The 21,725-nt window shown below is 25.0% G+C and overlaps 1 protein-coding gene across 3 annotated transcripts; it reads right to left on the reverse strand.

Annotated features, from left to right (window-relative positions):
* Positions 1-2,011: 2,011 nt before the first annotated feature.
* On the reverse strand, positions 2,012-21,625 carry LOC122497945 (calcium-binding mitochondrial carrier protein SCaMC-3). 3 transcript variants are annotated; one of them, XM_043605375.1, is made up of 9 exons: positions 20,832-21,625; positions 19,509-19,635; positions 15,393-15,480; positions 15,163-15,274; positions 5,719-5,877; positions 5,010-5,270; positions 4,395-4,562; positions 3,992-4,243; positions 2,012-3,588 (listed from the first exon to the last, which is right to left on the reverse strand). In XM_043605375.1, the coding sequence occupies exons 1-9, from the start codon at positions 21,033-21,035 to the stop codon at positions 3,514-3,516; spliced, it is 1,446 nt and encodes a 481-aa protein (XP_043461310.1). In that variant the 5' UTR covers positions 21,036-21,625; the 3' UTR covers positions 2,012-3,513. The 3 variants fall into 3 exon arrangements, with proteins under 3 accessions (XP_043461310.1, XP_043461311.1, XP_043461312.1); XM_043605376.1 differs by lacking the exons at positions 15,163-15,274; positions 15,393-15,480; positions 19,509-19,635; positions 20,832-21,625 and adding an exon at positions 10,297-10,598; XM_043605377.1 differs by lacking the exons at positions 15,163-15,274; positions 15,393-15,480; positions 19,509-19,635; positions 20,832-21,625 and adding an exon at positions 7,480-7,547.
* Positions 21,626-21,725: the final 100 nt, after the last annotated feature.

A 21,725-nucleotide genomic window follows, 5' to 3' on the forward strand; every position in this document is an offset into this window, starting at 1 on the left:
TAAAATGCTTCAAAACATTCGAATTCAAACCTTTTTGAAATTCAACAACTTATAATAATTTAAATTACCATAAAAATTTTCAAAACAAAGATAATTATTTACAAAAATCTTAACAAAATCTTTCACAAGAATTCAATTATTTTTAAAAGCAGTAAAATTTCTCAAAAGAATTCAATTATTTAAAAAAAAAGTAATAAAATTCGTGGCAAGAATTCAATTATTTTCATAAATCCTAATAAATCAATATTATTCGGTAAATCATTTTTAAATCAATTTTTATTAGAAAATTTTAGAAGAATTCAATTATTTAAGTTAAAAAATAAATAATTTATTGAATAATTGAACGTTTTTTAAAACTGAATTCTCATAAAGGATTTTATCAACAAATTTTTAAATAATTGAATTCTTTTGAAAAATTTTAATAAAATTTTTAAGAATAATTCCATTTTCGAGGAATTTGATTAAAATTGTATCAAAAATAATTAAAATCCTGCGATGAGTTTTATTAATTATGAAAATAATTAAAATTTTTCTAAAATAATTGAATTTCGGAGAAGAATTTTATTATTTATAAAGGTGCTTGAAATTTTGACAAGAATTTTTTTTTTAATTTTTGAACATAATTTAATTTCTTTTGTTAAAAGTCAGTTTTTGGATCTTAATATAATTCTTGTTTTGAAGTTTAGGCCAAAGAATCCGAATTTTTCATTAAAAAATTTTGAAGACAATTTTTAAGTTTGTAATTTAATTTCTACGAAGAATTTTATTATTTATATAAATAATTGAATTCTTGCAACGACTTTTATTCAAGTTTATAAACATAATTGAATTCTTGAAAAGAACTTTGTTAAATTTTTTTAAATAATTGAATTCTTGCGATGAATTTTATAAAAATCGTTTTAAATAATTGCTATTATTTGAAAAATTTTATGAAATTTTGTATATTAAATAATTAAATTCCTGTGAACATTTTATTACTTATGAAAGTAATTTAATTATTTCGAAGAAATTTATTAAAAATTTTGTAAATAATTTAATTCCTGTAAAATTTTGCCCAGAATTATATTAAAATTTTTAAAAATTATTTAATTTCGAAGAAGAATTTTATTATTTATAAAGATAATTGAAATTTTGACGAGGATTTTTAAAACATTTTTGAACATAATTAAAGTTCTGCGAAGAATTTTTATAAGTTTTGAAAATAATTGAATTTCTGGAATCATTTGTAACTTTTCCAAAATTCAATTTTTTTTGTATTTTTAACTAAAATTCTTCTATCAATCTAGTATTTATGAAAATTGTAAAAATTATTCATTAAATAATTTATTAAGTCATAATTTTATGATAGTTTGTAAAAAATTGAGTTATTTAAAAAGAAATTATTGTCAGAAATAGAAAAAATTGAAAGTTTTGTATTAAAATCCATGGTAATTTCATAGTTTACGAGGCAAACAAAAAGAAACATCAAAATTTAGAGTTTTCTCATGAATTTTAAAAATTCAATTTTTTCCAGTACTTTTACTAAAAATCCGACTTTTCCCTGATTTCCCTGACTTGTGGCAACCATGTTTTAATTAATTGAGAAATTCGAGTGTAAATGTTTTTTTAAAAATAAAATCCAAAAATAGAATCGAATTTTTTCTGTCCGAATATAAAAAGATATTCAAACAAGTTGTAAAGTTAATGTATTTTATTATTATTACTATTTTTATTATTATTATTATTACTATTATTATTAATATAATTATTATTATTTTTATTATTATTAAGCCTATATATCACAGTGACACCATTTCAATACAATGCAATAATATAGAATTTGTATTTATATTGAATAATCTTTGGATAATTTGGAAGTGAGACATGAAAATTTTTGAGACTAAGCATTTTTTTGAAAAGCTCATAAAGAGGAATAAAATGTACGATTATATTTTTTGTATTTGAATGCGATAATATTGGATGTGTTGAGCTGTTTGTAAATATAGTTTTAAATATTAATATCAACATTGAATAACAGTGATCAATAAATTACATTTATTCATAGAAAAAGGCGTTCATGTTTCATATACATGGACATCGTTGAGCTAAGAATTAAAAAACAGAAAAAATTAAAAAAAAAAACTAAAAGAAAATAGTCAGGCTATTTACTTCGATAAAGTCATGATTACTCGGTCCCGGTAAAAATTATCTGTACACGACGCTAAAAAAACGCTTTCGATTTTGCGCTTTTAACGATTTCTTTTTAGAATATCGGCGTTAAGATTTTTTTTCTTCTTCTTTAATACGGGTAATATTTATTGCTTATTGTACTAAATTGAAAATTGTCTTCAGCGCTACAAAAAAAACTTTTTTCGCGTTATTTACAATTTTTTTTCGTTATTCCTTGTTTTAAATGCCTTTCGAATTTCGCGATTTAAAAATTTTTTTTTGAACTTCATAGCACCGAGGCTCCCATATAAATAGTTTTTCTAACTACTGAATAATGTACATAAATCGACACGAATATTGTCAAATATAAATTGTACACACAAAAAAAGTAGAGTTAAAATTAAACTCAATAGAAAATTTTTGGAGGAAATAAAAGAAAAAGATCTAAAAGAGTTTTTAAAAAATGAAAATTAAAAATTTTTCTGTTAAAAGATATTCTTTAAAAATTCGGGTATTTTTTTTGTGTACATTTTACAAGAGATAACTTTTTGAAGTATTTTTTTATTTAATTTAAAAAGGAATGAATAGCTTCGCAAAGAGACGCGATTAAATTTGAACGAATTGCCTAAAAATCGTTTTTTTTTTGTTTTTATTAGGAGAAACTTTTTTTTATTATTATTAGGCAAACCGTATATTATTATAAAAAAAACTACTATTATTGAAACAACGTGAAAATAGTAGAACGAATTCCGCTGATCGTGCTTATCACAGAATAAGTAGAACGTATTTTTTCTTTCTTTCTCTTTATCGATCCCACAGGGATTCTCACGAGTTAAAGAGAGTAAATTCGATCATTCGCATAATAATTTCAATTATTAAATACCTAAAGTTGAAGTGACTGAGAAAAAAGCTTTTTTTTTTGTCAATTCTGAGCCTTTTTTTTCCTTATAAAAGAGAAGATCTACCTTCGCCTTAAAAAAAGGCTAATTGGTTTCGTTAATATTTATATATTAGATGCGCTGATATTTCGATGAACTTCTCTCTATTCTTTTCTTCGACAAAATGATTAGGAAAAGAGAACTTTGTTCTTTGACGAGATTGAAACGTTTTTCTTCTCTTTCTCTCTCGAGAGTAAAAGAGAGGGAGAGAGAGAGAGAGAGAGAGATAGATGAATAAATAATAATTTACATTTGAGTAGAAATGACGATGAAAAAGAAACTAAGTTCATTTAATGAGCTTTTTTTGAAAACGTAAAAACGTGGAGAAATAAAGCTCGCGATTTTTTTTTCTTCTACACTAAGTACTTAGTTTATAAAAATTGCGGAATAATTTAATTAAATTAATAGTTCCTAGTGCGCATGTTCATCACGTCATGTTAACTCCTAAGGCCTGTCTTACATGCTCATAAACGACGTAACTCGTCGATACTGCCGGCGCAACCTGTACAAATTAAATATCATCGATTATTCATTAAATCAGAATAAATACTTTTGCCGAGTATTTTAATTTCTCGATTGCAAAAGATTTTCTTTTTTGCAGTCGTGAATCAAATTTTTGCAATTTTACTTTTTCTACGCACAGAAAAAATATATACTTGACTCAGATCCAACTAAACTTTTTATTTGGTTGGTATGAAAATTTTACTTAGTTCGAATAAATTTTATTTGTTCCGAACAAAGTTTAAAACAAATAAAAATAATTTAGTAGATTCTGAGAAAAAATATTTTTATTTCTCTCAATTAAATAATATTTGGGTTGAAATAAAATTTTTCTCTGTGTGTAAAATGTAGAAAATTTGATTTTTTTAGAGAAATTAGTTTTGAATGAAATATGTTTGACTCACTTTTAGAAAATTGGGTGTGAGGCCTCGGTATAAGCCTCGAAATCCTTCACGATGAAGAATATTTCGAATAACACAGATCATACTGGAAGAACTTTCAGGTACAACCTGAGCTTGCAATCGTGTTCTGACTAGAGCTAAAGGATACGAGCAAACTTGTCCTGCTGTGCTTGATATTGTACCACAAAATAGTACAAGCCAAATTGACGGATGTTCATCCTTATTGTGCGTCCTTATATAATTATTCTTTAGTGTCTGTGAAATAAAATCGAAAGATTTATTATTATCTTGTACTGTTTTTATTTTATTCAATAGCTTTTTTTTTTTTTTTAGTTTTTTCCAAATACTCTGTTCTTTTTGTTTTAATTTATTTTCTTGTAACAAAACTAATTTTTAATTTTCTCACCTCATACACAGCCAAATCAATTCCTGCGTAAGGAAGAATTCCAATTAAATTTGGAACGTAGCCTCTGTAAAATGTTTTTAGACCCCCATGACTGTATATTTTTTTAGCAGCATCTGAAATTCCGCTGAATTCTCCTGTTTTTCTCAACGCCAATCTCGTCTTCATTACCTTTAATTGTAAACATTTTTCTTATTAGTTTCGACAAAATAATAGAATTTTTATAATAATTGTTACTATTTTGTAATTAAAAAGGCATTTTTGTAAAGCATAGGTACAAAAACAAAAAATTTAAAATAATTAAAATAACGGTTTTAACAAAAAAGCAAGAAAGCAAATAATAATACTAATTATAATAATAAATAAAAAACGGTTAAACGATTTTAACAAAAAAAAAGCAAGAAAGCAAAAAAAAAAAAAAATGCTAAGAAAGGGTTCACAAATAATACGAATAAAAATAACAATAAGAAGATGAAGAAGAAGACAAAAAAAGAATAATAATATAAATAATAAAATGATAATAACGAATAAAATTGTACGTGAAATTAATGTCTTTTTAATCAACGGTTTAGAAGTTGCATTGGAACATTATTCGTGCAATAAAAAAATGAAACTCACTTCTAGGGGATAAATAATCGACTGACTAAAGCCACCAGCTACGGAGCCAGCGATAAACCTTTCATAAATATTGAGTTCTTTGTTGCTGTTGATTCCTTTGATATATCGTTTGACTTGCTCGTAAGCAGCAAATTTTAGGGCAGATTCGGGACCTATTTTAAGTACATTAATTCCATTTCCTCTCCAGTAACTCGTTACTCCACCTTCGCGTAACATATATTTGCCACAACTAAAAATATTGCAATTTCGTGTCCCGTGGACCTGGAAAAAAATATTTTACGTAGATTTTAATTTCTTTTTGTTCTAATTCAGCTATTTTCTTATATTTTTATTTTCTTTTCTTCTATTTTTTTGTTAACATCTTTTTGTATGCTCTTTGAAATCTCTTTGAATAATCTTTAAACTTTCTTTGAATTAATTTTTCTTTTTTAATGAAATAAATTTGAGAAAAGAATTTTTTTTACTTTCTTTGACTTAATTTTTCAGTTTTAATGAAATCTTTTTTAATTTGAAAATGGAATTTTTTGAGAAAAGAATGTTTTTTGACAAAAATATAAAATTCTCTTTGAATATAATTCCTTAAAATCTCTTTGAATACTCTATTCAAACTCTCCTTGGATTGATTTTTCTGTTTCAATTAAAATCTTCTTAGAAAAAATTGAATTTTTTGAGAAAATATCTCTTTTCTTGGTAAAAAAATATAATTTACCTGCAGATAAACTTTTATCCGATCCAATGGCGCTGTGCAAGTTCGAGAAACAGCACCAGCGATTCCTCCGGCGAGTAAATGTCTCCACCACATACCAGTAATCATTTCGCTATTTGTGAAATCATCGGGAACTCCAATATCCTCTCCAATGTCCATATACTAAAATCATGTCCAAGAAAAAGATTCAATTAAAGGGAGTTTTTTTCTCAAATAAAAAAGAAAAAGTAGAAATTAATTTTTTTTTCCAAATCATATCAAAATTTATTCACACCTTTCATTTTTATTCGACATTTTTGTTCTTGCAGAAAAATTCGTTTTGAATAAATTGCTTTTTTTCTCTTTTTAATTTTTTCTTTTATACACTTTTAAATCAATGAAATTTTCTTCTGTTTAGTTTTTTTCTATACTTTTTAATTAATGAAGTTTTCTTCTTTTTAATTTTTGTTGTATTCTTTTTAACTTTTTTTATTTAATTTCCAATTAATGAAATTGTAATAAATTTGATTTCCATTTATTTTTACCTCGGCGTCTGATAGATAAAACTAATTAGACATTATCGGGCTTTATTACATTTTATTTTTAATAGTTAATTATGAATAAAGAAGATTATTAATTAATTATCATAAAGTAATTAACGTAAATGTAAAAATAAAATTTTCGAATAAATATTTCTGTCAAGAACCACGTGAGAATAATCAATTCTCTTCACATGACATTCAAAGCAATTTTTCTCTTAATTGCAAAAATATTAAATCCACTCGATAAAACGTTTTCTTCGAGAAAAAAATATTAATTAAGATATGATTATTACATTCTATTTCTTTTGAGTAAACAAATTCTGATAAAGAGCCAAATTAAAAGAGCAAAGGAAAAATGTCGAGTTGAAAATTTGAAATTAAAACAAATTTAAGAATGAGTCTAAATATTTTTTGTCTTTTTTTTGTTTAGAGAAAGAAAAATAATATTTTAAAGATAAAAACTAGGGAAAAAAGTTTTTTTTTCACACTCAATTTTACTCGTTCGTTCACATCATTTTGACCAAAGTGCCAATTGGCTCTTCTCGTGATATTAATCGTCTCTCACATCGCTATCTGTTGCCTTTTTCAAAACTGCCTTGAACCGGATTCATATATATTGTTTGAAATTAAATTGCAATTTGTGAATAATCAGGAATAAATTTACAATAAAAAAACGGAAATTAACATTTTGAAAGACATGATTTAAAATAATTTACAAACTTTTGAAAATTATTAACAAACTTTAGAAAATTATTTCCTATAAAGTTTGAAAAATAATTTACAAAATTCCGAAAATTATTTACAAAGTTTAGGAAATAATTTACAAAATAATTCACAAAGTTTAGAAAATAATTTACAAATTTTAGAAAATAATTTACAAAGTTTGGAAAATAATTTACAAAGTTTAGAAAATAATTTACAAAATTTAGAAAATAATTTACGAAATTTAGAAAAGAATTTACAATTTAGAAGAGAAAACATTCAATACGATGTAAAACGAAATTTATCAAATATTTTAGAAAACATATTTTTTTTCAACAAGTGTGTAAATACAGACTGACGAAATTTCTCTTGACATTTGATTAAAATTCATTGAAACTTTTTCCTTATTATTAACACAAAACAGCTATTGGCAAAAAATATTTTTTTTCAAAAGAAAAAATAATTCATCGAAAAACAAAAATTAGAAACTAATCTACGCAATTTCTATTAATTTCACTACGAGGATAATTTTGGTACTTAACTTGAAGTGAATTTCAAGTAAAAGGTCACTCTCGATATTATCCAAGGAATCCATATTCGATGTTTCTTCTGTTAAAAATCGTATTTTTTTCTTTTCAAGTGTCGAATAGATTTAGCAAAAAAAAATTTTTTTTTGTATAAATTTGCAAAAAAATGTAAACAAGGAAAATGTTTTTTTTTTCCTAGTTCAATAATTAATTGAGGAAACAAGACACAAAAAATCACACTGACGAGGCACACTGAGAGAGGCGAGAAACCATCCAAGCTTCCGCTATAAAAGAAGTTTAAAATGGGCAAACAGCCAATGCATTATTTGGTGCCTGGCCCAATGTCAGGTCTAAATATTTTATTCGGCCAACGTCTTCACTATATCCTTATTCAGCTGACAACTGCCTAGGTCATTGAATAATTTATTTTAATAAACTTTTAATTATCTAATACACAAGCGACAGACGACAAAAAAAATCAGAGAATTTATTTTCCCCAGGCGAATTTTTTCCTCAATTTATTCAAATTTGGAGAAAATTACTATTTTATTCAGTGCGACATTTACAAACAAATTTAAAAGAATTTTTATTTTTTATTTAAAAAAAAAAAATTGAGGAATAAATAATTCCGTAAAAAGAAATTTCTGAATTTGAAATTTACTTTTTTGAAAAATAAAGTTCAAGTTTAAACTTGAATTTTATGATTCGAAAAGAAACGTTCATTGGAGATAAAAAGTTTTTTTAGTTTCAGATTGCGAAGTAAGTTATTCGTTATTACTATTCCACGTGTGTTGTAAGGGTCAAATGACTCTACTGATCTTATTCAATGATAATATGTGCACTGAGACATATGAAACTTTTGTTAAAAGAAAATACAAAACTTTTTTGTTCAATTTGTTCGCTAAGTGAGGTCGTACTTTAGAAAAAACTACACTAAACATCATTTAATGAAATTTAGAATGAAATTTACAAAAAAGAATTATTCGAGAGAAAAAATACCAATCCATAAAAGTCTCTACCAGTCTGAATTATTGAGACATATTGAGCACAAAACAATTTCAGATAATGAAAAACCAAACAGCTGACACTCAACGGATTATGGAAAGTGATGGAAAGTAATAAATGTCTACTTTGAACTCTAATTGAGGAAAAAAATCCAGACCAGGATTTCATAAATCTTTCATTTGCAAATTTAATTTCCTAGAAATATTCCAATATTCCAGTATTTTCCAATTTACGAATTTTCAATTTCCGAATTAGCAATAAAAATAAAATAGTAATAAAAAAGGAAAGAATTTTACACTCAAAAGTCAAAAGATTTTTTTTCCGTTTCATAAAAGTGACAGGCAGACCTTGAAAAACAACTATCGAACCTTGAATTAATTTTTTTCATTGCTACAACTTACTAGGGCAATAAAAAAATAATAAATAATTAAAACGAAGAAATCTATTGAAAGAAAGTAAATTAACGTAAAAGGGCAAATTATTTTCAAATTTACAACTAGATAGCAATGAAAAAAAGGGATTAACTATTATCAAATTCGAAGAATTGGAATGAATCACAAAATTGTCATTTCCCTCGCATCCGGAAATTTTTAACCGTCACCTTATCAACAAAAAAATTAACTTCAATCATCAAAGATGATAACAATTTCATAATCGAATTATTTTTCTATTTTTAATAATTTTTTTTTCGCAAAAGAAATCATGAAATGGAATTTGAACTCGATAATAATCATTTCAATTTTGACGTTTGCCTGAAGAAAATATTTCCAACTCACATATACTTTATACAATTTAGCGAATCAGGAAAAGAACTTCAAGATATTTTACAAACCGTCACTGAATTTGTTTACAAACATATTAATTATTTTGCAAAATTTTTTTGAATAACAATAAATGATAGAGAGAAGGGAAAATTTTGTTAAAAATTTTGAAAATCTTCGCTGGAAAAAAATTTAGAAAAGTAGTTTTTTATTTTTGAAAATATTTTTATATTCTAAATTGTTTTTACGTTTTAAAATACTTTTGTAGTTTAAAATATTTTTGTATTTTAAATATTTTTGCATTTTGAAATATTATTTTCGAAATAAATCTTCTTTCGAAATTTTCTTTCAAAATATTCGCGACGAAAAAATTGAGTCAAATAGCAAATAGAATTGATCAGCTGACTTGAAAGTATTTTAATGCACTAGAGAAACTTTCCCTGTGCGAAGGTCGAATAAAATAATTTTATTCGGATCTGATTTATGAATAATGAATAATATAAAGAAAGAAGTGAAATTAATCATTAAGTAACTCGTTTTCTTTTGGGAAAAAAATCCACCTGTCACTATCAATACTCATAATTTCTGATTCATAAATATTCACGATTAAGGAAAACTTGACTTTTCTACCTGAGTTTTTGGTCCGTCAAACGAATTTCAATTTTCGTAAAAAGAAATTTACGAAATTTTTCAAAGATGGACCAAAAAAAAGTCCTTAAATAATTATAATAGATAAATTCGAAAATAAAGCAAATTTCCATCAAGAGCAAGACAAATTTTTCTAATACGAAAATTTGAAAATTATTCAGAACTTTTCGATAATATTTTTCATTCAATACAGAATTAGAAGAGTAAAATAGAAGATCTTGTGCTCTAAAACGGCGGTTGTCCTTTCTTAATATAGAAAGACTCATACATAGAAAAGATTCGTTCACGAGATAGAATATTCTTGCTTCAAATACTCCCCAAGTAATTTGTCCTCAAATGAATTTCGAAAAAACAAATTTTGAAAAATGCTTTTTAATTTTTCAGCAGTTTTCCAACTAGTGAAAAATCGGGACTTACCCGTTCGAGAAGTTTTCGATATTGAGTAAGAAATTCAATCCAATCGCGGCAAGAATTTTCGAAATGATCCTGTTCCAACATTTTGTTGATAAATTTTTATCCGTCACACAATTCACAACAAAAAATGACTTTCTTCACACACTTTGAAAGCACATGGAGTTGTTTGCAATGAAAAAAAATTGCAAATTGACAATTAGAGATGAAATTTTAACGAGCATGAGGAGCTCGGCGACCGGCATCGATACCGAGACTAAATTTTAAATCGAGAATTCTCAATACAAAAGAGAGAGAGTGTCGCGACGACTGTGTAATCGGAATGAAGATAGCGACTGGGGTGCTCAGTCAGGGGAATTCTCCTCCCACTTTTCCAAACGGTATACACGCATCGTCGTCACTCGGGTTTAACTTGTGTGATTAAATACGTCATTTTATGTTACACCGAGACAGACAACAGTTGGCCTACTCTTTTAAAAAATAACGAGGCCTCCAATCGAGAAACTTTCCTTTATCCAATCTTCTCTTTCTCCCATGTTCCAAAAATTGCATATTTTGTCTCTACCAAAGAGCATGATCATGATAATGATGATGATGATGATGATGATGATGATGATGATGATGATGATGATGATGATGTAGAAAAATGTCCTTGAATATAATCAGTGATTCGAAAACAACTGACATTCCCAGAAGAAAAAACAAGTTTCAATATCAACATTAATTCACGTCTTTTTCATAGAAACCGATGAACTGGAATCAAAATTCTTTTAAAAAATTGGTAATTTGAATTCAACAAAATTCTTGTCGATTTATTTCGCCTTTCGCTGGAGTTTGACTACTTTCAGTAATCTGGAAGAAAAAGAATATTTATGAAAAGGAAACTTTAATAAATTCTAGAAAGTCAATTTATATTTTTTGGAGTACCTCGAAATTCCATGGTCCAAATATTTCACATACGTTTATATATTGTCCAGGAGAAATATTTCTTTTACTCCGACAGGTAAATGAAGATCGAAATCTGTCTAGTAATTAATATTCGCAAAACAATAATTAAACTAAAATATATAACTTTGTGTAATAGACAGATTAAATTCATAGAAAATTGCGATTTATCTTATTCTAGATCAACTCGGATGCACTCGATTTTTATTGCGGTCATGGTTACTTCATTTCTGGTTTTCTACTTTATTGAGTAAATTTCGAAGAAAAATTTCTTCATATAGAAAAAAATTTCTAACTGCTAAATTTAGAAACAAATTTCTAAATTGTCAAATTAAGAAAAAAATTTTGTGTTGTTTCTAAACTTTTAATTTTTTTCCAAACAAAAAAATCGTTTTCTAATTAAAATCAGATCAGGAAATAATTTACGAGTAACGATAATTCTCTATTATCTATTGTTTTTATGTTTTGAGATACAAATGACAAAAAAGTAATGATAAAATTAAGGAAAGACATTGAGTTTAAAAAAACTACTGTTCGAAAAAACAAGGAAAACGAATAAATTTAAACATTTGTTTCCTTGTGAAATTGTCAAAAGAAATTTCCTTTTAGATTTCGTTAATTGGAATTAATTTTTGTCAATTGAAATTCCAGAAAAAAATTCATTAAATTGAATCAATTTTTGTCAATTCAAATTCAACAAAAAAAATTTAATTTGAATTAATTTTTGTCAATTCAAATTCAACAAAAAAAATTTAATTTGAATTAATTTTATTCTCAATAATTAAAATTCAACAGACAAAATTTTTACTTCATGACTAATTAATCTCTCCTTTCGGTTTGACATTTAATCATCCAGACGATTTCCGTGATAGATTAAATTATATCCAGTAAAGTCTTGATTTACAAAATATTGCATTCCTGCGACAAGAGAAAGAAAATTCATTTTCGATTTTTTATTTTCAATATTAGAAGTAAATTTCAATAGTGGTCAATTACAATGGCAGTAAGTTTCCATGGTAGTGAAAATTTCAAGGAGGAAAATAAATCGACGATAAAGTAATGAATAAAAATTTGCAAAGCGTGGATAATATTCATATTTGGTTCGAGTCGTGCATTGCTACGATTATATTCTGAGCGACCATGACGTCATTCGCGTGCTTCATACACTTTTATGACGAAATATTATATGCATAAATTAAACGACCTGCTAAAAGGCGAAATAATTGTCGACACTAAATCCTCTAAAATTCGAAAAGAAAAAAGAAATTAAACTAAATAATTTTCACTAAATCCTCTAAAATTCTAAAAACACAAAAACCTATCAAAATTAAAAACAATTCGTTAAAATCTCAAAAAATAATTAACAGGAAAAAATGGAGACATTTTTCTAATTCCTTTCACGTGAAATATTTTCTTCAATGAAGAAGTCTCACAGGTGCAAAAAAAAGAAATTTATAAGGAAAATGACAATTGATAAACTTATATATCAGTCATAGAGGAAAAAGTGAGATAATGCTACTCATCAATGTCAGCAGTATATAATTAATCAGTTTAAAAAGATGAGATCGATGAATATCAAGTCACCATCATCATCATCGAAAAGAATTTCTATAATTTCCAGACACAAATGCGCCACTTGTTCAGCTTGCAAGAAAAAGAAAAAGAAGAAAAAAAATTACCAGACGTAGTTCACAACTGGAAAATATACACCGTCACATATTGAATATATCAATTCTTTTCTCAATAGAACTAACAACTGATAATATTAGTTGATTAATAATCGTTCTTGCATGACATTACGCAATATAAAAGTATCGTAATTTACGAATTGTTATATTATACAAACTATTATTATTATTACGAATTTAGTTCATTTTACGATTATTATAATTTACTAGGTTTTAAATAATATTTCTACAATAATTACGAACTTAATTCATGTTTACGATTATTATGATATATAAATAATAAATATTATTTAAACGATTATATTTATATTATTATAAATAATATTTCTTGAGTAAAGAAACATTTAAATAAATAAATTTTTAAGAAAAAATATTTAATTTTTCAACACGAAAAAAAAATTCAGTAAAAATTGAATTAAATTCAAAATAAATACAGAAATAAACATTTTTAATAGAAAATTTAATTTGTTTAAAAAAATTCTTTGGTTGATTTTCTTCGAAAGAAAACGAATTAAATATTTCCGAGAGTCTTTTCTTTTTATGATAAAAATAGAAATTTTAAGAATATCATTACTATTTTTCAAATTTAAATTAACTCCGACAGACAAACTTCTGCTTAAAATGGACTTCAATTTACACAATTTACAAAATGATTGTTAAAAAAAAGAGAATCTAAAAATCATATGAATAAATAATTAACAATTTTCTCAGACTGCAAAAATGTGTATTTAAATTTAAAGATAAGGTGTTAAATTCAAGGTCCCAACTTTATGACAATGATAATAAAAAATTAGACATTCAAATAAAAATAATATTATTATTAATAATAATATTAATAATATTTATCAAAAATAAAATTTATTAAATATTATTATTAAAACTAATATTATTATATCAACAAGAATATTAACAATTAAATAATCTAGAAAAAATGTACGAGAAAAAGTACGAATTTAGAAAGTAGAAATTAGAATTATCTAATCTTTCAGAATCAATATGAAAAGAAGAAGAAATTCTTTTAATGGCCAAATTTTAATATAATTTTCCCTTTTTTGTCAATAATTTAAATTTTATTAACAGAACCGAAATTCTAATTCACTTTATTGGTAGTCAAAGTGTTATGTAATTCGGGAAACTCGTTATCGATTTAAATTCACCAAAGACATTAGAAATTCTCAGTATTTTTGGAAATCGTCTTCAAAATTCCTTCTTATTAAAACTGAATGACTGTCAATTTCAGAAAAATAGTAAAACAATAAAAAAATTTTTAAAAATGACAATTATTATCCATAGCGCCTGACACTCAATTCACAATTGAAGAATCACTCTCGAATAGAATAAAAGATACTCCAAATTTCTCAGAACAAAAAATAAAAAAGTCAATTAAAAAAAAAACTATTCGACACTTGCACTTGAAAATAACTGACCTACTGAAACTTAATTTACAGCATTGTATTTGAATATACCACTTAGGAAATCGAATCAAAATTTAGAAACTTATGATCATTGGATCATCACAGAAGAACTAAAACAAAAAGATTTTGTTGAAAAAAATTCTTTTTTTCACATGTTGTCTCTAAATAGAGGTGATATTTTGAAAAATTAAATCAAGTTTTCGTTGCAGAAGATTTTAATAGTAATCTATGATAAGAGAGAGAGAGTAAAAGGTGCGCAAGACGAGATGAGGGCCAAAGGGAGGTTTGAGAAATATTGCGCATGGCTATCAGAGTTTTAGTGCCGGTTCTTTCTTGAACAGCTGGATTTCAAGGTCATTTTGAATAACACGCGAAAGCACTGTGAAAAGCTATACGTCACAGAATGTAAGAGACGAGCCCTCTTCCTCGACGAATCAAAACGACAATCAAAATTGTCGTCACGTTAAAGTATAATGTTTAATCACGTAACACATGTTACCAAAGAGAGAAACAATTTGCAAAACGATACAATAGCCGCACTAGTCTGCAAAAACTAAAATTTCAATTTAGTAGAGAAAAAAAAATTAAATAAGTTCAATTATACTTATTAATAATAAAATTATTTGAATAAGAAATTTATTTCTTTTTTTTCCTATTTTAAAAATAAATTTTTCATTTAAATAAAAATTGTAATAAATTTGTCAGCTATCAATTTATAAGTTAATTTTTCTTTATGAATTGAAAACTTTAACTAATTCAAATTAAAATTTAAACTTCTGATAATTTTCTATTGTCTACGAATAGGAATTTTCGTAATTACTCACCGTAGAATGACGCCAATAATGAATAAGTTCATGGATATTTGTACTGGGAGCGTAGAGTAAAAAATCTCTCCATTCATTGTAACTAATATTGAGACTCCCATCTTTGTCCATTCTACAAAATGCGTGCAATTTTAATAATTTCTCGAGTCACTTCGAATTTTTTATCAGACTGATTAAGAGAGTAAATACTTTTTCTTTTTCCAATAATTTTCAGAAAATAAAATAAAAACCTTTGCAATAGTTTCCTGGCTTCTGCTCTCTCCATTTCAACTCCCAAATCCTTGAAGGCTCTAATTAATTCCTCGAGATCAATTTTTCCTGAAAAAGACAATAGAATCAGTATATTTACACGCAATTATTGAGAAAGAACACTGAAAAGTTCAAAGTTTTAGATTGGATTTTAAATTAATTAGTCAATGGGAATTGAAAATTTAATTAAAATAATATTAAACAAGTTGTAAATCCAGATGTTCATTACATGAACATTTTGCTTCCTCTTTACGATCAGCAAAAAAAATTTGCTTCCTCGTGGAGGAAGCATTAACGATAAATATATTTCATTTTTAAATAATTTTTAATACAATTTAACATTTATAAAATAAAGTTCATTCGTCTTAATAGAAAGAATAAAATTTTCTTATACAGTAATATGAATCTAAATAAAAAAAAATTTTTAGTAAAAAAGTGAATTTTTCAAATTTGATTGTAATTAATTCTATAAATTTAAATACAAATATACTTTATATATACCAATCGATCCGTCTTGGTGCAAAGAATAAGATTTTAGAAATAAATGAGTAAGATTTTCTTATACGGCAACATAATTTTGCGGAAAGAACTCATTTTTTGATAAAAATGCGAATTTTTCAGCTTTAATTGTGATTAACTCTGTAAATTCTCATACAATTTATACTTTTTATATACCAATCGATTCGTCTTGATGCAAAGAATAAGATTTTATTATATATTAACTTCAATAACCAACTTAAAAAAAAATTTTTGAAAAAAAAATTTTTTTAGAAAAAAATCAAAAAAAATTTTTTTTCTGAGAATTTTTTAGAATCTATCAATCCATTTCGAGATATTATTATATATTAACTTCAATAACCAACTTAAAAAAAATTTTTTGAAAAAAAAATTTTTTTAGAAAAAAATCAAAAAAAATTTTTTTTCTGAGAATTTTTTAGAATCTATCAATCCATTTCGAGATATTTTTATGATAAATATACCTGGTAAAGTTTAGCCAAATTCGTTAAAACCTTTTCGAGTTATCGTATTCACAAAAATCGGGATCCACACACACACACACACATCCGGACAATTGTTCAGGGTCTTATATAACATAGTCCTATATAGAAGAAAATTTGTTAAAAGGATTTTTAAAAATTTTGTAAATTAAACGACTAAAAAGCTTCCTCACGAGGAAGCAAAATATTTAAATCATTATAAAAAGTTTTATTACAATTTATTAAAATAATTAAATTCCTGCGAAGAATTTTATTAAGAAAATAATTCAATTCTCACAAATAACTTCATCAAAATTTTTCAAAGTAATTGAATTTCTGTGAAGAATTTTATTTAAAATTCTTTAAAATAATTTAATTCCTGCGAAAACGTTTATAAATTATGAAAATAATTGAAATCTTAGGGGAGACTGGGGCGAAAAGTTAAATTTAGCATAAATGATTTTTTTTTGGCAATATAAGCCGCTTAGATGCAAATATTTGTATATCAATATTGTAGGGCAACTTGTCCTCTACAACTTTCAATAAAAAAAGTTCCTGATATTTTCGCAAAAAATACATGTTTTGTCCTTTTTTGAAAATTTTGTTTTTTTTAACTTTTCGTCCCATGCTGGGGCGAAAAGTTAAATTCTATTTTTAGCCTACTAAAACTATTTTCTGATAGGTGATAAATAGTAGATAAGTTAAAGTATACGTAAACAAGTAATTTAGTAAATAAAAGATCTTTGTTTACTTAACAAAAGCTTTAGAATAGTTAGAAAGTTAAAAAATTGAAATTTCAAAAAAAAAAAAATTTTTTGGTTTATTTCACGTTAACCGGCCTATTTTTTGACAGAGTACTTGCCCAATGTCAAATAAATAATGTTTAAACAAATAAACCCAAAAAAACGAAAAATAAAAAAAAAAATTTTAACAACATGTAAAAATACATTTAACTTTTCGTCCCAGAGTGCGTTTTTGGCTTTAACAACAAATATAAAAATCTGACTAAAGATATTTAGCAAATACCTTCAGGTATCTCTTCAGGGGACCCAAATAAGGATCTAAAAAAATCGCGATGAGAATAAATTCAAAAAATATACTTAAATGTTGATATTTTCTTTTTCGAAAAAATTTTCAAAAGTAGGTTGAAAAAAAACTTTCAATATCGACACCACAAAAATAAACAGAATTGCACACAACTCCGGACATTTATTTAGGGTGGTAACACCCTTCTATAATTAAAATTGCAATGCTCTAACTATTTTCGTTCGAAAGATAATGAATTTTAACGGTTTTGTCAGTTTAACTTTTCGCCCCAGTCTCCCCTACTATAGGATTTTATTCAATTTTTTGGAAATAATTTAATTTTCTCGAAGAATTTAATTAAAATTGTATTGAACATATTTCAATTCTCGTAAAGAATTAAAAAAATTTGACAAAATATGTAATTCAGTTTTTGCGAAGAATTTTATTGAAGTTTTTTAAAACAATAAATAATAATAATTAATTAGTAAATTAAATGTAAATATTAAGTTTTTAATTTTAATTTTGTAGCATTTTTTCAGTATTTTTAACAACAAATATTTCGATCATTTGAACGTTCAAAACAGGTAGTTAATGTTTTTTCTAACAAAGTTTGGTATTTTAAATATTATAATATGCTTCAAAAATTTTTTAAAAAATTAATTAGTTAAAATTTTTTTAAATAAATATCAAATTTTTCAAAAAATAAAAATTCGAACTACTCTTGTAATTTTTATTAATTTTCATTGCCGATTTTTTTATATACTTATTTCATAATTCTGAACAATCAATCGTATGGATTTTGAAAAATTTTAATTTTTTCGAAAAAAATCATATTTTTAGAAAAATTTTAATTTTCTCGAAAAATCTTTTTTTTTGAAAAATTTTAATTTTCTCGAAAAATCTTTTTTTTGAAAAATAAAAAAAATTGTAAATCAGTTAAAAATTACTTTTATTAATTTTCTATAGTGTATCATCAATTATTTTAAATAATTTTCCGAAAGTTCTTCGAGAATTAAAGTATTTAAATACAAAAATTCAATTTTTTATAATAATTGCAACTGTCCATGTTTTTTTCTTCAGTTTATTAAGGTACCTATATTTTCAAAAAATAAAAATAATCAAATTTTTGAAGAATTTTAATCGTAAATATGATTATGATTTCTCCAAAATTTTAATAAGTTCAAAAAAGTAAATTTTTATTTGTTTTATTCAAAGATAATTAAATCTTAAAAAATTATGCATAAAATTCTAAGAATTAAGTATTTTTTAAAAATATTTTAATGTAATTTTTCTAAAATGTTATTATTTTTTGTATGTATTTGAATTTTCGGAAATATGTAATTGAAAGTACTGATAATACTAAATTTTAAAAAATTAGAAGCTAATTTTCATTTTTAAATTTATGTTAAAAGATAAAGATTTTTAATTCAAATTTTTGATAATTCAATTATTTTTAAAATTCTTCAAAAGTTGATTTTTAAAAATTCTAACAAAATACTTGAAAAAAATTAATTATTTTCAATTAAATTTTACAAAATTTCAATTATTCAAAATCTTTTTAAATTGTATATTTCAAAAATTTAAATAAAAAAATTCAAAAATAATTTCTAAAAGATTTATTTATAGTTATTTTTCGCACTATAAAAATTAAAATTCAGAAAAATCTCAATTTTCTAAATTTCCCTAACAAAAAATTGTTTCTCCTGACATTTTCCTGACTTTACTGACATGTGGCCATCCTGACAAATTTAATTATAGAAAAAAACAATTAAATTTTTATAAATTCAGGAAATGTATTTATTCAAATGAACGATGTTATGTAAGTTTTGTTAATCTCGAAAATTTGAAGAATCTAGTTTCTATTATTGCATGAAATAAGATAAATTTCATTATTGATGTAACTACATGTCAATTTGTTTCCTTCAATAATGAGAATTTTATATTTAACGCTTCAAGTAAAGAAATCTGTTCAATAATGTTTCAATAATGTTGAGTTCCTTTTTGTTTTGTTTCGATTATTATCTCACCTCTCGTTCAAATAAGCCAAAAGACGTTAACTATGTACGAAATAAACAATAATAAATATTCTCTCACCATCTTGATTTTTGTCCATATCAGAAAATTGTAATCTCAAATTTTTTTCATGTTCCTTGATATAATATACAAATTCGGCTAAACTAATGTCACCACTATTTGTCTGATCAGACCTCGCAAGAAATTTCTGAAACAAAATTAAAATTTTTAATTTACCCAAGGCATTATTATTATTATTATTCTAATTAATTTTATTGTTTTATTATTATTGTTATTATATTACTAATAGAATTATTTTATCCTGTAAATGTTTATATTAATAAATAGCGAGAAAAATAAAAAATGTATTTCTCTATTTTAGATATTGAAGGTTTTTTTTCGATGACCTTAAATTGAATTTAATAAAGTATTTTAAAAAGACTTGCTACATGTTAGAATTAGCTTTCATGAAACCGTACAATTGCATAAAATATCTTAGACAACTGAGTTGCTGAGAACAATGTTAAATTAATTTAAACGTAAACAATTTATTTGAAAATTGTTGTTGTTTTCTTTTTTTTTAGTTTTGATGCAAAAGAAAAGTTTTTGGTGAATTGGCAGAAACGAATAATAATTTGAATTTCAACAAAGAATTTAGAGACTAAAAATGTTGTTTTTCTAATAATGAGAGTTAAAAATAGAAATGAGTAGCTTTTGAGAGAAACAATTATTACTTTTCCAAATGTTTACATCTAAAGAAAGGGAAATGTTACCTTTAATCGTATTTTAATTACAATTAGGAAAAAATAGAAAAATTCTGCCTTCTCTCGAAATGTTTTCAAGAATATTATAAAGCAAATTTTGATCCTTATTATATTGACATTCCAGACACAAACTTGAAAAGAAAGCGTTGGCCTCAAATAAATATTTATCAAATACTTATTTTTAAGTTTTACTATCCGAGTTGAAATTATTTATAAATTTCTAGGCAACGTATTCTCTCTTTACGAAAAGAAAAATTTATTTTATTTGCTACTCTTTTAATATGAAAACAATTATTTTCCTTTAAAAACCTCTTTTTTAATATGAAATGTAAAATACATCCCCTTTTTTATATTAAAAACTGCAGATCATTTATGATTCTGATTTTTCTATTCCTAGTAATAGTATTGTGGACTTTTTTCTTAAAATTGGGAATATAACTTAACCTTAAAAATATTCAACGGGATAAAAATCAAATCATATTTAATTTTTATGTGACCCTGCAACTATTGGATTGTTATTATGTAAACTCAAGTTTATAATGCAACAACAAATTTACTTAGATTACAACAAAGATTATTTTGTCGACAATATTAAAAGCAAATAAGAAGGGTCAATAAAATTGTACAAAAAAAAAAATACCTCTGCATAGTGTCTGTGAACACCAGCTTGATGAAGTGCTTTGGAAAGATCGTGAACGTCAATTCTTCCATTTCCATCAAGGTCGAGAGATTGAAATAATTTTTCCAATCTTTCTTCATCCTGAGCCGGTAATTCATGTAAATAATGTGGTGGCAACTGATCTTGGGAATTGTTCGTTCCATGTTTATCCCGACTGCCCGGCATTTTCAGTGAAACTCGGAAAAAAAATTTTCAAATTCCACTTTTTTCACTACTGTTACACTACAAATAGTTAACTTATCCTTTTTCTATTCACCTCTATTAGTTTTTAGAATTATTCTAATTTTGTAAATTAATTATTTTTAATGTCGTTTCCAATCGTTCCCGCACAAATTTTCATATTTGAAATTTTTTCTCTTTTGAAAGTACCTTTTCGATTAATTTAATCACTTTCAAAACATGATTCAAGAGTCAATGATTCACAGGAATAACCGAAATATTGATAATTACCTGGAGATATTTAAGACAGGATATTCGTATAGTTAGAAAAAATAACGGTTACTAATTCTTATTCAGAGAGACGATTTTAATGATTGGCATCAGCAATGAAGCCTACACGTCGATTGTCACTTAGAGCGCGCTTAAATTATTATTCAATTTCAATTGAATAGTTGTGGAGCGACAATTTTAATGCGAATAAATTTCACGAAGGTTCACAAACGTACTGAGAAATATGAGACTTTCAATAAAATTGCCTTTCGCATATATGGAACACTTCAACACTTCTCTCCATGTGTTTCTTCCTGGAATTAAATGCAAATTTTGACGATCAGTGCCATCTGTTAGAAATTTGAAGTACATACATCTGAGCCATCTGAGCAAAGCTAGTTTTGAAAAGACGCGCCATTTTTAAAT

The sequence above is a fragment of the Leptopilina heterotoma genome, unplaced genomic scaffold, assembly GCF_015476425.1.
Source record: "Leptopilina heterotoma isolate Lh14 unplaced genomic scaffold, ASM1547642v1 Lhet_14, whole genome shotgun sequence".
Taxonomy (NCBI): Eukaryota; Metazoa; Arthropoda; class Insecta; order Hymenoptera; family Figitidae; genus Leptopilina; species Leptopilina heterotoma.

Coding starts and splice junctions, on each gene's coding strand:
- LOC122497945 (XM_043605375.1), bottom strand. CDS start 21,035: ATGCCGGGCAGTCGGGATAAACATGGAACGAACAATTCCCAAGATCAG. Junction 15,275..15,392: donor GCCAGGAAACTATTGCAAAG/GTTTTTATTTTA, acceptor CGCATTTTGTAG/AATGGACAAAGATGGGAGTC. Junction 4,244..4,394: donor TTGATTTGGCTGTGTATGAG/GTGAGAAAATTA, acceptor TTTATTTCACAG/ACACTAAAGAATAATTATAT.